At 32.8% G+C, this 16676-nt stretch overlaps 1 protein-coding gene across 1 annotated transcript; it reads left to right on the forward strand.

Moving 5' to 3' along the window:
• The first annotated feature begins 9514 nt into the window (after nt 1-9514).
• Nucleotides 9515-13631, forward strand: LOC131651444 (uncharacterized). Its single transcript, XM_058921109.1, has 2 exons — nt 9515-9618; nt 12449-13631. Exons 1-2 carry the CDS (start codon nt 9515-9517, stop codon nt 13629-13631), a joined length of 1287 nt encoding a protein of 428 aa, XP_058777092.1.
• Nucleotides 13632-16676: the final 3045 nt, after the last annotated feature.

Here is a 16676-nt window from a genome sequence, read left to right on the forward strand (position 1 = left end):
GAATATGCAATTTTAAAAGTGTGTATGAATATTTTAATTTGGACACACTTTATTTTTCAATCTTACACATAAATATACAATGCATTGTTGTTTGAGAGGTGTTTATGGAGATTGTGTAAGGGTGTGTGTAGAGATTGTAATCCGAACACACTCTATTAATTATTTTTAAAACATGGTACTTATTTTACTAATAACCAACAACTCAATTCTATCAATGTCTCATCCATGAAAAATACTAAAGTAACACCTATGGTGGCCCCATGCTTCATTTGAATTTTAATCTTTGTTTGATTCATCTTTTTATGAAGATTTAAAATTCAAGTAACAACAATACATATAATGTTCTATGAACAAATTTCAGGTTTCAATACATATGCGAGATTGGTTTGTCCCTACATATATGAGATAAAAATAGAAGTTAAAAATAGACTACTTGAATTTTATTTTTGAAAAATGAGATAAACCTTGTAATTTTTTGACACCAATATTTAATTTGAAGTATTGAGCTTAGTATTAACAAATTGCGGTTTACAGTGGAGAGCCAAAATCCTGCCGTATCGACCACTTTACGGCATTGTTATAAGATACTATAATAGAAAAATATATATTATTGTCCGGTGTTATTTATTGTGACGAACCCAAAAAATACTATGTATAATTTTCATAGCGGTCATGGTGTTGCAATTTCATAACACTAGCTTTACTGTGCTCTTGATGGATTAGAAAATAACTATGCACAAATTTGCTCTAGGACTTGCTAGTGCTTACTTTGCCATTTAAGAAGTACACTCATAAGGTAAAAGAGGGACAGATTTTCTGGTTTGATTCCAGAATCTGATGCGACAGTTTTTAAGTACTTTTTTAAAAATATATTTAAGAATAAATATAGACATACACTTATTTTTTTTCTGTGATTTTTCTTTCTTCAATAATTTAATGAGAACTGATATGGTTAACTCGTTTCACAAAAGTGAAAACTCTGAGCTAGTCATGTGAAGGAATATCTAGAATTTACAAGTTTCATTAGTATCTTTTCAATTTTTATTTACTCTTTGCTCTTATCTCTCAAATATGATCCCTATTCTTCTATTTGAAATGAATGAAATCAATTTTATTACTAAAATTAATACAATTAATTATTACTTTAAAAATATATAAAATTAAAAAATGATTAATTTGAGACTAGAGTAATAATAAGGGGATGGGTGGTATGGGTTTCCGCGGTATCGGCGAGTTTAATACGAGTTTGCTGGGCAAGCAATACTGGCGGCTTCTGACTGGTGGTAACACTCTGGTTGCAAAGGTTTTTAAAGGTCGATACTACCCGAAGTGTTCGTTAGAGGAAAGTAAGTTGGGGTTTGCTCCTAGTTACGCTTGGAGGAGTGTGTTGAGTGCTCGAGAGGTTGTGCAGATGGGGGCCCGCTGGAGAATAGGTAACGGGGAGTCTGTTACGATTTTGAAATATAGATGGATCCCGGGTAACGCTGGTTTTACGGTAAAGGGGAGAGTGTCGGGTCTTGCTGAGGATGCAAATGTGAGTGCATTGATTGATAGAGACTTTGGAACCTGGAAGAGGGATCTTATTTTCTCCTGTTTTGCTGATGAGGATGCGGGAGTTTTCTCTCCGAACTCAATTGCTTTTGGTTGCGTTCTCAAAGCTCCAGATGGTGGTGTTATTCTATCGGCATGCAGGAAGGAGTCTTTGAATACAGACCCGTTGACGGCAGAAATGTTGGCTATTCGCTGGAGTATCCGTTTGGCTTTGGATCTAAAGATTGAAAGATTGGTGGTGCAGTCGGACTGCCTTAATGCTGTAGATTGTGTTAACTCTGTTGCGGTGTTTGCTACAATCGAACCGGTCGCTGAAGATGTTAGATATTTATTGAGTCATTTTCTTTTTGCTTCTCTTATGTATGTGGGGCGTAAGTTTAATACTGAAGCCCATAGTTTGGTTGGTGCTGGAAATATCCTAGGTTCAAAAACGTGGATTGGGGCTATCCCATCCCAAAACTCTTTTGTATCTGCTGTTGCTTCTGCTTAATAGAATCTTTGTTCACATCAAAAAAAATAAAAATAAATAAAGAAATCAATAGTTTTAGTTGTTGCCTTCATAGCTAGTATCCTATTTTATGCCACTATCTCATTATGGATGGAAATAGTTCACCATAAGTTTTTCCATTTGAAAACTTTTTTATCAAATTTTCCATGTTGTATGTAGTTTTATTAGATTGTGTAATGAAATTAATCAAACATGTTACGTGGAAAGTAAGTCGAGTTTATTATAGACTGAAAACATTAATTTTTACAAATTGAATCATTTTAATTATCAAATTATATTCATCTTAAAGTCAATAAACAATCTATATTGTTATATAAAATATATATAAATAAAATGGAATTCAAAGTCTCTTATACCCAGTAAGCAAATAAAACTCACAATCATCTGCATTTTAACTCTCACTAAATTTTTAAGGAGTAATTTTGTGAAGAAAATAAATTACGATAATCATGTTTAAAAATGATAAATTAAAAACAACATTTTGAGAAAAAATATCTGGGTAATCAGGTTTGGGGGTGCTCTACACATAGGCACTAAACCCCATGGCGCTAATATGTTTTTGTTTGTTAGGATGCGCCACCCCCATGGTGTCAAAATGCAAGCCCAAAATTCGACATATTGAGCAAAATTTTATGCCGGAGATCATGGATAAGGTTCTTCGGAAGACTCTTGTCAATGCTGGATATGCATTAACTCAACCAACGTTCCAGCATTATCGACGTAAAATCTTATTGTCAAATCCAGATGCAGGCAGATGGATAGATAATCTTGCCAAAGAGAAATCGACTAGGGCCTACGACAACGGGCAACGATGGGGCACATGACTACAAATCTTATGGAGTCAATGAACGGTGTTTTAAGGACATCAGACACCTTCCAATTACCGCCTTGGTGAGAATATCAACCTACTTTAGGATGGTTTCTCTTTCCGCAATATGAGGTGAGCGGTGGAGTGCAGTTTCAGAATCGAGACAACTATTCAGCGAAAGCTGCGTGAAATTTATCTGACAAAGCCAATAGCCACAATGTAACATCTTTTGACTGATTCAACCGTACCTTCAGTGCCAAGGAAACAATTGACTAGAATGAGGGCCTGCCGAGATAAGAATACAATGTTCTTCTAGAAGAAGGGTGGTGCGACTGCGGAAAGTTTCAAGCCTTTCGCATGCCTTGCTCCCATGTCATTGTAGAATGTTCGTATGCGCACCGAGATGTCTTAGCACTCTTATCTCCCATTTACAAGACGGGAACCAACTACAAGAAATAGTTGAATTTGCCAGGGAATTTAGCCAGGGGCAAAACACTTCACAAAAATTTAAGGTTGCTTGGGGTAAAGCCCCTCGCAAAGTGCAATTCAGAAAAGCAGAAAGAAAAAAAAATTATCTTGGGGTAACCCCTCGCAAACTAGAAAGAGGGAAAATTTAAATTTTGAAAAAAGCTTTTTCCGAGGGGTAACACCTGGCAAATGGAAATGGCGCTAAAAAGTCAAATCTGAGGCAGATATTAGCGAAGGGTCACTCCTCCTAAAAAACAACTAGGACATTAGCGAGGGGCTTGTGTTTCCGATGTAACTTTTTAGCGAGGGGCTGCCCCACGCAGCAGTTGACTGTTTCATTAGCGAGGGGTCACCCCTCGGAAACATCCACTACATTAAGTATGCACACAACAACTCACCGCTTCAGTGTATTATTATTTATTTCTGCTTCTTCCCTTCCCTTCCCTTAACACTCTCAGAATTTTAGTTTGTAAATGATAATTTTATTTTTAGAGTTAATTTGTAATCTAAATTTTGGTTTTATTTCTTGTGTTTCATGTATCAACTAATTTATTTAAAGGGAGCAATATTTTGGGATTAAAAGCATCAAGAACACAACAATTTGTTCATCAATTCCAGGTACACATTAATAAACTTTTTATATATTTTGTGTATATATTTAAAAGGTGCATTAGATATATTAGATATATTTGGTGTTTATATATTTCATTTTGTATGTTTTTTGTTTGTTTGTATAATAATAATAATATAAACTATTTTTTTTAAAGTTAATTTCGAAATAATTATTAATTAATAGATATTTATATGATATTAACTGTTAAATAAAAATAGAAAATAAATTTTTTATGTTTATGTTAAGAGATATATTGTGTTGATTTTAAAGTGTGTATATTTATTTGTATTTATGTTAGAGATTAAATTTTTTTTTTGGTATTTTAAGTAACTATAAAGATTGTCTATTTATTAATTTCAAAAAATAATATCTTTTTATTTTAGAAAAAAAACTGTATATAAAAATGATATCTTTTTATACTATAAACATATTTGTTTATATACTGTAAACATATTTCTTTATATAAAACAGTTTATTTAAAAAAGTATATATAAAATAATATAAAAAATAGTATATTAAAATAAATAACAAAACAGTCTATAAAAATAAAATGTTTTAAAAAAATATCTTATATATTTTGAATAGTTTAAAATAATATATAAAAAACAATGATTAAAAATAAACTATGTATTTTTAAAAATTAATACAGAATACTTATTTATAGTTTAAATCAAAACAAAAAACAGTATATTATTTATAGTTTATATAAAACAGTTTATTTAAAAAAGTATTTAAAAAACAATATAAAAGAAAAGTATATAAAAATAAATAAAATTCAGTATATATATAAAAACAGTATATAAAATATCTTATATATTTTGAATAGATTAAAATAATATATAAAAATAGTGTATAAAAATAAACTATGTGTTTTTAAAAATTAAAACAAAATATTTATTTTGTATAGTTTATAGTATATATAAAAAAAATTATACAAAAATAAAATGTTTAAAAAAACAATATATAAAAAAGTAGTATAAGATTTTGCATAATATAAAAAACAATATAAATGTTGTAAAAAGTATATTTTGTATATAATATAAAAAAGTACTCCACAAAAACAATATGTTTAAAAAAACAGTATATAAAAAAAATAGTATATTAAAACTCCTCACAAATTTATGTGCTTTTTTGTATAAATTTTTTTAAAAAGCATTACAAATATGTATTCATATAATAGTTTAAAAAATAATATGTATTTAAAAAATTAAAATTAAAATTATATTTGATAGTTTATATTATATTTAATATATATATATATATATATATATATATATATATATATATATATATATATTATATATATATACATATGTAATATATATATATATATATATATATATATATATATATATATATATATATATATATATATATATATATATATATATTTTGATAGTTTATTGTATGTAATAAAAAATAGTATATAAAAACAATATATTTATTAAAACTGTATATAAATATTTTAAAAGCAAGTATGTATGTTTAGGACTAAAAACAAGTATATATATGTTTAGAAAAAGACAAATATTGAATATAATTAAACATGATTCACATGTGCAGTATGGAACATTACCAATTCTATCCTAGTTGGATGTATGATAGCATGTTTCCTGGACGACGTGGGCTTAAACCACTTTTTATGGAAGGAGTTGCCGCGTTTCTCTCGTATGCGTTTGCTCAAGAATGTTGTCGCAGGGAAGGAGGGGTAAGGTGTCATTGTTTAAAGTGTGGTTGCAGAAATATTATTAGTGACCCTAGTGAAGTGAAACGTCACTTGGAAAGAGTGGGTTTTAGGCCAAATTACTGGGTTTGGACATCTAATGGGGAAACAATGCAGGAGATGAATAGAGAGGCTTCTAGCAGTCAAACACATATAGAACCAAATATAAATAGAGTTGATCCAGGGAGTAGTTCATCACAAATGCAATGCCAAGAGCAATTTAATCTCGTCGAGGAGATGTTCACTGACGCATTAGGGGTGAATGTGGCGTATGATGAACCACAAGACTTAGATGGAGAAGAGCTCCCGAATGAGAAAGCTCAAAGGTTTTATCAGTTGTTGAAAGAAATAAATATACCAGTGTTTGAGGGGTCGTCTGACTCTAAGCTATCAATGTGTGTGAGACTTTTGGTCAAATTGGAATGTTCCTGATCAGTGTTTAGAATTCTTTGCGAGAATAATGTTGGACGCGACTCCTGTGAAAGAAAACATGCCTACAAGTTATTATGATGCAAAGAGGATGGTGTCGAAGTTGGGATTAGAAGTAAAAAAGATTGATTGTTGCATTAGAGGTTGCATGTTGTTTTATGACAACGAGTTTGGTACAAATGATGGGGAATTGGAGGAATGTAAGTTTTGAGAGAGTCTGAGGTATTTAGTTAGCAGTAAAGAATTTAACCAAAGGCAAAATCGCATTGCAGTGAAATCTATGTTCTATCTACCAATAATACCTAGGTTGCAAAGAATGTTTGCATCAATGCACAGTGCAAGCCAAATGGCATGGCACCATACAAACATAATTAGTTCAGGCATGATGCGACATCCATCTGATGGTGAGGCATGCAAACACTTTGATAGAGTTCATCCTGAATTTGCACTTGAACCCAGGAATGTCCGACTTGGATTATGCTCAGATGGTTTCACTCCTTATAATTTTTCAAGAAATGCATATTCTTGTTGGCCAGTTATTGTTACCTCGTACAATCTCCCTCCTGAGATGTGCATGACGAAACCTTACATGTTTTTGACATGCATCATTCCTGGACCGTCGAGTCCAAAGGCGGGAATCGATGTTTATTTTCAACCTTTAATTGATGATCTCAAGAGGCTGTGGGTGGGAGCGTGGACTTATGATGTGTCTCGTAAACAAAATTTTAATATGCGAGCGGCATTGATGTGGACAATTAATGACTTTCCTGCATATGGCATGTTGTCTGGATGGGGTACACATGGTAAAATGGGATGTCCGCATTGCATGAATCACACAAAAGCGTTTACTTTGAAACTTGGTGGGAAACGTTCGTGGTTTGACTGTCATCGTTGGTTCTTACCTACCAACCATGAATTTAGAAGGAATAAAGATGCTTTTGGTAAAGGAATAAAAGTTAAAGATCTACCTCCCCCTCGATTGTCATCGACTCAAGTATGGAATAGTATTTGTGACCTACCAAACGAAACTAAGGCTAGAGATCGCAATATGAAAATCATTTTAGCAGAAGCAGAAGAACGGCGAGCTTAATTCAAAGTTTCACCTAATTATTACAGAAAAAGTTAAACTAAAGAACTAAACGCTATGAAAATTGTTAGCCGAAGAACGTCAAAATTCACGTTTCGATTATGAAAATGGATCGATGATCGAAACTTAAAGAACGAAAGTAAAGCTAGATATAGATTGCAGTATGAAAATCGTTTATCGTAATCATTACCGAAGAACTGCTAGAAAATGGATTGATGAACGAAACCAAGGCTAGAGATCGCAATACGAAAATCGTTTTAGCAGAAGCAGAAGAACGGCGAGCTTAATCCAAATTTTCACCTAATTATTACTGAAAAAGCTAAACTAAAGAACTTAACGCTATGAAAATGGTTAGCCGAAGAACGTCAAAATCACGTTTCGATTATGAAAATGGATCGATGATCGAAACTTAAAGAACGAAAATAAAGCTAGATATAGATTGCAGTATGAAAATCGTTTCTCGTAATCATTAACGAAGAACTGCTAGAAAATGGATCGATGAACGAAACTAAGCCAAGAGATCGCAATATGAAAATCGTTTTAGCAGAAGCAGAAGAACGGCAAGCTTAATCCAAATTTTCACCTAATCATTACCGTAAAACCTAAACTAAAGAACTAAATGCTATGAAAATTGTTAGCGGAGAACGTCAAAATTCACGTTTCGATTATGAAAATGGATCGATGATCGAAACTTAAAGAACGAAAGTAAAGCTAGATATAGATTGCAGTATGAAAATCGTTTATCGTAATTATTACCGAAGAACTGCTAGAAAATGGATCGATGAACGAAACTAAGGCTAGAGATCGCAATATGAAAATCGTTTTAGCAGAAGTAGAAGAACGACGAGCTTAATCCAAATTTTCACCTAATCATTACCGAAAAAGCTAAACTAAAGAACTAAACGCTATGAAAATTGTTAGCCGGAGAACGTCAAAATTCATGTTTCGATTATGAAAAAGGATCGATGATCGAAACTTAAAGAACGAAAGTAAAGCTAGATATATATTGCAGTATGAAAATCGTTTCTCGTAATCATTACCGAAGAACTGCTAGAAAACGGATCGATGAACGAAACTAAGGCTAGAGATCGCAATATGAAAATCGTTTTAGCAGAAGCAGAAGAACGGCGAGCTAAATCCAAATTTTCACCTAATCATTACCGAAAAAGCTAAACTAAAGAACTAAACGCTATGAAAATTGTTAGCCGGAGAATGTCAAAATTCAGGTTTCGATTACAAAAATGGATCGATGATCAAAACTTAAAGAACGAAAGTAAAGCTAGATATAGATTGCAGTATGAAAATCGTTTATTGTAATCATTACCGAAGAACTGCTAGAAAATGGATCGATGAACGAAACCAAGGCTAGAGATCGCAATATGAAAATCGTTTTAGCAGAAGCAGAAGAACGGCGAGCTTAATCCAAATTTTCACCTAATTATTACCGAAAAAGCTAAACTAAAAAACTAAACCCTATGAAAATTCTTAGCCGAAGAACGTCAAAATTCACGTTTCGATTATGAAAATTGATCGATGATCGAAACATAAAGAACAAAAGTAAAGCTAGATATAGATTGAAGTATGAAAATCGTTTCTCGTAATCATTACCGAAGAACTGCTAGAAAATGGATCGATGAACGAAACTAAGCCAAGAGATCGCAATATGAAAATCGTTTTAGCATAAGCAGAAGAACGGCGAGCTTAATCCAAAATTTCACCTAATCATTACCGTAAAAGCTAAACTAAAGAACTAAACGCTATGAAAATTGTTAGCCGGAGAACGTCAAAATTCACGTTTCAATTATGAAAATGGATCGATGATCGAAACTTAAAGAACGAAAGTAAAGCTAGATATAGATTGCAGTATGAAAATAGTTTCTCGTAATCATTACCGAAGAATTGCTAGAAAATGGATCGATGAACGAAACTAAGGCTAGAGATCACAATATGAAAATTGTTTTAGCAGAAGCAGAAGAACGGCGAGCTTAATCCAAATTTTCACCTAATCATTACCGAAAAAGCTAAACTAAAGAACTAAACGCTATGAAAATTGTTAGCCGAAGAACGTCAAAATTCACGTTTCGATTACGAAAATGGATTGATGATCGAAACTTAAAGAACGAAAGTAAAGCTAGATATAGATTGAAGTATGAAAATCGTTTCTCGTAATCATTACCGAAGAACTGCTAGAAAACGGATCGATGAACGAAACTAAGGCTAGAGATCGCAATATGAAAATCGTTTTAGCAGAAGCAGAAGAACGGCGAGCTAAATCCAAATTTTCACCTAATCATTACCGAAAAAGCTAAACTAAATAACTAAACGCTATGAAAATTGTTAGCCGGAGAACGTCAAAATTCAGGTTTCGATTACGAAAATGGATTGATGATCAAAACTTAAAGAACGAAAGTAAAGCTAGATATAGATTGAGGTATGAAAATCGTTTCTCGTAATAATTACCGATGAACTGCTAGAAAATGAATCGATGAACGAAACTAAGGCTAGAGATCGCAATATGAAAATCGTTTTAGTAGAAATAGAAGAACGGCGAGCTAAATCCAAATTTTCACCTAATCATTACCGAAAATGCTAAACTAAAGAACTAAACGCTATGAAAATTGTTAGCCGGAGAATGTCAAAATTTAGGTTTCGATTACGAAAATGGATTGATGATCAAAACTTAAAGAACGAAAGTACAGCTAGATATAGATTGCAGTATGAAAATCGATTCTCGTAATCATTACGAAAATGCGCTTTTTTTATTTTTTATGTTTTTTTATCTTAGGCAGCGCTTTTAGTTATAAAGCGCTTTCGTAGGTGGTCCTTTAAGAGCGTTTTTTAAAAGCGTTGTCGTTGCTAAACGCATTATTTTAAAGTGCAACCTGTAATTTAAGCCTCCCTGTTTGACCTGTAATTTATATTTATTTTCAACCTATAATATTTTCGACCTGTAATATATTTTCAACCTGTAATATTTTCAACCTATATTTATTTTCGACCTGTAATATATTTTGAAGCTGTAATATATTTTCAACCATAGGTAGGACAATATATATATATATATATATATATATATATATATATATATATATATATATATATATAATACAATTATAATCCAAAATAATATATACATCATTATAGTTCATTCACATGTAACTAACTCATGTCAAACAAACTAAATCAGTAACATCAACAATATTATACTTCAAATATTGGCAGCAGTACATTAACAAAGTTATTAACCACCAAGACTATAATATTATACTTCAAAAGTTTGATCGTTTCTCGGCCTGGTCCTGCAAAGTATGAACAGAACAACACGGTCAATTAAAGGCTCCAACATCTGTAGTTCAAATTTTCCAAGAAAACAAATTGTCATTCAGTAACATCAACAATATTATTAGCAACAATTTCATGTGATTTGCAACTCAATCCACCAATATAATGTGTCATCAATCCAGTCTCAAATCAAACTATCAGCACCACTTAACAACAACAAAAACAAAGTTGATTCATATAACAACGTCATCATCGTCAACTAATATTAAGCAAAATGAACCAACATCCACCAAATAAACTCAAACACAAAGTCATTATCAAAATAATGTATTCATAAAACTGTTCACATAATAATGTATTTATACCTCTATATGATTAGTTGCTGAATATAAAATTGACACAATTCCTCTTTGATTTCTTCCAACTTAAGTCTCGCATAAGAAGCAGCATAAAAGTCATCAAATTACTACATAACAAAAACATTATATGAATGATTTAGTTAAATGTAATAAATTATAAGAAATTATCTTAAGCTATAAATTCATACCGTGATTGGAATCTCTAATTGATTCGTTTGAATGATTTTTTTCATAAACCTAAAAATATAGTATCCACAATCTGAACTGTTTCGCTATTGCGGACACTATATAGAAAAACAAATAAGATTTTATAGTTGTCTTGTTTTATCAAGTAGCATAAATATTATAAGCAAAATTGTGAAAATTAATGTACCTGCACTTTGATCCAAGTAATGTTGTTTGATTTAGTCTGGGATACCTGTGCGTCTCTTTGACTTCGGAACACTTGTATTGATCTAAAAAAAATATAAAAGCATATATTTAGATCAATCTCACAAATAATTAAATATATAAATATGCACGAATATTTAGAATGATCCCACTTACGTATCAATCATTGACTTCATAGCCGGATAATTGGTCCACTCACCATCTACCGAATTCAGAAAATATACCACGTATCTTATAGGATTGATAGCAAGCAACAACCAGTGTGCTCTATAAATTAAAACAAAAGTTTATATAAAAATTTTGCCACGGAAAAGAAACAAAGATTAGATGAACCAAGAATGAGAAACTAACCCTACTGGTCGGGTATTATACGCCCAAAGAAACAGACATTCTGTATTGTCGGTGGACAGGAATCTATCGACTAAGCGCTGTCTAACTGATTCTGGTTCCGTAACAATTGTCTGTCTGCTGCAATGGGCGGAAGACACGAAACGGAATCTGTTTGACAATGCAGTCCCGTGCAACACTTTGTCATACAACAACCTTAAATAAACACATAATAAACATTAGATTATTTTCATTGAAATGTGTAAATAAATTGTTCAACTAATTAAATAATATTTCAGATGAGTGAATATTACCGGATGTATGAGTGAATACTACTGACGCCCGTATGTAGATCATTCATTATATGTGTAGTGTTGAAGAAAGAGTCCATCAAGTGAATGAGATTCATGCGGTTCTTTTCTTCACTGTTTTAAAGAGTTCAATTTTGAAGTGGTGGTTGTGCTTGTGCATGTGAGAATGGAGACAAGTATAGACAAGTGAGTATAGAGAGGTATAAAATTTGAACTCAGAAATCCCCAAAATATTTGATTCTAACATCAAAATTCTTGTTATTAGCCTTAAGTTTTAAAAGACGATGGGTAAGTGAGAGAGGGAGCGGCGCTGAAGGTGTCGGGGGTTCCATCTCCGTTTTCGTATCTTGGTTCTTGACAGCTTTTCCGGTTAGGTGCTCTTTCATGGCTGGTTTTTCTTTGTCCTTCGGTTAGCTCTGAGCATCGGTTACATCATCTCTTCAATTTCGATTTAAACTCCTGGTCTTAGGATCAGGGATCTTGTTGAGGAGGTGGGTTGTTTCGGGTGTTTTCTAGGGTTAGCCGAGGATTCTGCTTTGGATCTGGGGCTGTGCTTGTGCTTTTTCTGCTAGGTTTTTTCGATCTTGTGTAGGTTGGGTATGCAGACGGGAGGGTGGTCAAAAGTAACCTATTTGAAGCGTTCAGCGGGGCGGTGGGACACCTTTCCTTATGGGGGGAGGAACAGAAATTCTTCAAGTGGCAAAGAGGTGATTTCCATGTACATTTCAGAGTTCCCTGAGTTTTACTCTGCTAGGGAGCTTTTTGAGCTTTTCGGTTGTTCTGGCCAAGTGGTGGAGGTAGCTATTTCTCCCAGAAGAAACAAGTTCGGTAAGCGATTTGGTTTCGCTAGATTCATCGATGTAGAAGATGCTCGAACGTTAGCGGTTCGTCTGGACAATATAATTATTGATGGCAGGAAAATTCATGTATACTTGCCGAGGTTTACGAGAGTTGCTTTCGGTTCAGGAGGTAGGCGTGAGTTTGTGGAGAAGGCGAAGCATCCTCAACCACAAATTAGGCCACAGAGAGCGGAAGTGGGGAAGAGTAGGGGCAATTGGCAAGCTGGTCCTATCAGTAATAATCCACTTTCCTATGCTGAGGCTGTGGCTTCTGAGAATTCTGGTTTTGTATCAAAAGTGAATGAGCAGGTCCTTTTCGATTTCAATTCTGATTATGTTCTTAGAGGTAGGATGGAGAAGGCTTATGTGGGTAAGGTTTGTATTCCGGGGTCTGCGTACACAATTCAAACTCACATGGAATTGGACGGGGTTTACGCGATTAAAGTAACTCCATTAGGCGGTAATTGTTGTTTGCTCGAAGAAAGGGAAGAAGGGTTCATTGAAGACTTGATTGGTGAAGGCGAGACTTGGTGGAAGTCTTGGTTTTCCGAAGTCAAGAAGTGGGAGGCGGATACGATAGACAAAGGTAGGGACGCGTGGTTTCGAATTTATGGTACTCCAGCTCATGTGTGGAGTTCTGAGTTTTTCGTAGCTTTGGCCAAAAATTGGGGGAGTTTCATCTGTTGGGATGAGCACACTGCTAGTGGCGAGGCTTTTGTTGTGGCTAGAGTTATGGTGAATATCCCTGTATCTTTATCGATTCCTGACTCTGTTTCGGTTAATATAGACGGAAGGAGGGTGGTTCTTTTTGTTAGGGAAGATGCGGCGGGTTTGTTTCGATCGTCGACTCGAAATCAGTTGCATAATTCTTCAGTTAGCGTGAGTTCTGACACTACAAAAAATGCTCCATTTGCGGAGGTTTTTTTTGCAATTTGAGGGGGTTTGAACCATCTTCAAATTGTTTAGCGGCAATTTTGAAAAATCCTGCAATTACGTGTGCCGCAGTATTTTTGCGGGGGTTCTATGCAAACGCTGGTATTTTATGCGGAGGTTAATTTGCAGAGGTTGTGACGTCTTTGTATGGAAATTTATTCTGCGGAGGTTTTTAACCTCCTGTATATTTCCCAAATATCAAAATGCACATTTCTACTGTGAGGGACTAGGTTATTTACCTCAATTAATTATAATGATTTCAAATATTTATGTAATTTCTTAATTTACAAAATTTGCAATAAATAAATCATAAGGCTCAAAATAATTTCTTTAAAAGTATAGTCATAAATATTAACATAAATGTACTCTAAATATTAAATGTATGAATACATCTCGAATTTCAAAATAGCTAAATAAAAATATTATACTAAGGAAAAACCTTAAAAAAATCAATTGTTGCTTCAACTGGTTAATCATCTTGCATCCATAAACAAATTAAACCCACTTTATGCATTATTTGGCTTTTTTTATCTCTAGTTCTACTTCTGGTTAATCATCTTGCATCCATAGACAAATTAAACCCACTTTATGTATTAGTTGGACTTTTCTATCTCTAGTTTTACTTCCAGGAGTTGTTACCTACAGAAAGCAAATGGCGTAGATGTTTAATATAAATCATGTAGAAATCAATGTCTCGGAAACAAATTAACATCAAAAAGAACAATATACTACTTACTTTAAGCATCAAATGGCATAAAAAAGAATAATAAACTACTTACTCTAAGTAATTTTTACAGTTTCATTTTTCTAATGAACAACCGCTGCATTTTTCATGGAGCTTCTAAGTTTCTTGGCATAAAAACAACATAAATTCTTGGTTTTAACATGAATGATTGTCTTACAAATTGCATAAACAAATCTGAAAAATATTATACTACTACCAGGAAGTAAATTATCATAACTACTTAATGGATTAGTAGAGTCATGCTAATGGTTTTAGATGTATACCCACACATACGACATAAACCATTCTATAAGATTAAAACATTATAGTTGAATGCCCATAATTAGTCTCTCATACCATGGAATGAAGAAACTAAATATAAGAAACTAATCAAATGTATTCAAAATTTTCATTATTTTCTCACACCCTTTTATCTAAAAAATCACAACCTCATCAGTAATTTAATTGGAAGTGTATGGTTATATCGTGTGTCTTATGCAAATGGGGGCTTAACAAGCTACCAGTATGTAAACTTAAGGTATATAAATCTAACGTATGTATATGTATAAGAAACAAAGCCAACTCTATCTTTTGATCCAAAACTAGGCACTCTATATACTCACTGCAAAGAAACATATATCAACTACTGGAAAATTCAATGTATGTAAATCTAAGGTATATAAATATAGTGTATGTATATATATATATATTTTCTATTACTTTAAGGATGGTAAAATTCAATCTCAAAACAGTAAATTTAGCAAATTATTTTCTACCATTGAGCAGCATACCCGTGGGAGTGGTTGACCTAGATTCAAGAGATAACTCGTGGGCAACTTTTGAGTAGAGAAATCCGTTACCATGAGATATCGATTGAGAGAGAAAATGAGAACTGCAAGGGACCAAAAGTGCACCATTCCTAGACCAGCAACATAGATACAAGTTTTTAACGTGAGAATCAAACAATTTCAAAAACATGAAGGCAATGTTTAAGTCTTGTGTTCTTCCCCCAACACCATTCAAAATTTAGAGAAAATAGTTACTTTGCCATTTGCGTATACATAATCATAGTTACTATGAGATAAGACTGTCCAGAAAACTACTAAAAGAAAATCAAAAACAAAGTTTATGCAGAAAACAATTTATACCTTGTTTATAGTCATGTAACTTTCCAACATCTTCACAAGACTCAAATAATAAATCCAAATTGGGATCAAAGTGTACAACAGGAATTTCTAGCAGCCAGCGCTGACGTTCCTCAATTTATTTGCTCTAACTTATCCACACATCCTATAAGCGTGTAATTTGGTCAAGGAACTGTGATGATGTTTGTGGCACATGAATGAATAAAAAAAGTAAATCGCCAAGAAACCAACTAACATGGAGCTACCCACTTATTACTGAACATATCTAGTTAAAGCTTATTGCACGTGTGCCTAAATCTTAGTTGAAAACGCAAGTCATATCATGTTACTGCAAATTCATATAAGGATTCAGAAGTAATAAATTAAAAGACAACGAAGTAAATAAAAATGTAGCTAGATACAATCAACTTAAAGATGCACTACAATAATAAAAATAATGATGGAGAAACAGAAAAGTAACACATTTCTCTAAAGGCATATACAGTTTTAGTGTGATTATAACATCCAATCAGCTGGGCACCCCTAATTTCTTAATTTGTATAAACTTATTTTCATTTATTAGAAAACATTTCACATATGAATGATCATACTCTATAAAAGCTGACATATATACACAATAACAACAATCAATCCATTTGAAAGCTCGTACTAGTTTGACAAAATTGCCTGTATTCATCCAAGTAGAATAAATATATTAATTGTTGGAAAACTCCCATGGAAGAAACTTGACTCCTCTACACAATTTTTAAGATTCATAACACTAAAAGTAAATTCCTATTTACCTTATAGAACTCCTAATTTGAATCTGATCTATCCATATGACATCTTTTTAGATTAATTTTAAAATTTCAAGTTTAATATAGTCCTTCTTCCCATTTTGTAAGGTTAAGTAACCTTTCTTGTACCTGCACAATTAGTTACCTGTGAAACTTACATTCTGTAAAATTCATCCAAAGAATTAATTTAAAACATTATTAATATAATACTCTTGAAAGGAATCAATTTAGATCATAAATACTCTTGAAAAGGATGGGCAATAAACAAGGAAATAACAACATATCTCAACTTTAAACCACAACACTAAAACCCTTAACAGTTATGAAGATAAAACAGGGTTAAGCATAATAAAACCCTAAAAATGACATTTTTAATTAGCACAAATTAAAAAAATTAAGAAAT

The sequence above is a fragment of the Vicia villosa genome, linkage group LG2 (genome assembly GCF_029867415.1).
Source record: "Vicia villosa cultivar HV-30 ecotype Madison, WI linkage group LG2, Vvil1.0, whole genome shotgun sequence".
NCBI lineage: Eukaryota > Viridiplantae > Streptophyta > Magnoliopsida > Fabales > Fabaceae > Vicia > Vicia villosa.

Excerpts from the sequence above, each read along its gene's own strand:
- LOC131651444 (XM_058921109.1), top strand. The coding sequence starts at position 9,515 with ATGAAAATTGTTAGCCGGAGAACGTCAAAATTCAGGTTTCGATTACGA. Across the intron at positions 9,619-12,448 it reads AAAGCTAGATATAGATTGAG|GTTGGGTATGCAGACGGGAG; the intron begins GTATGAAAATCG and ends GATCTTGTGTAG.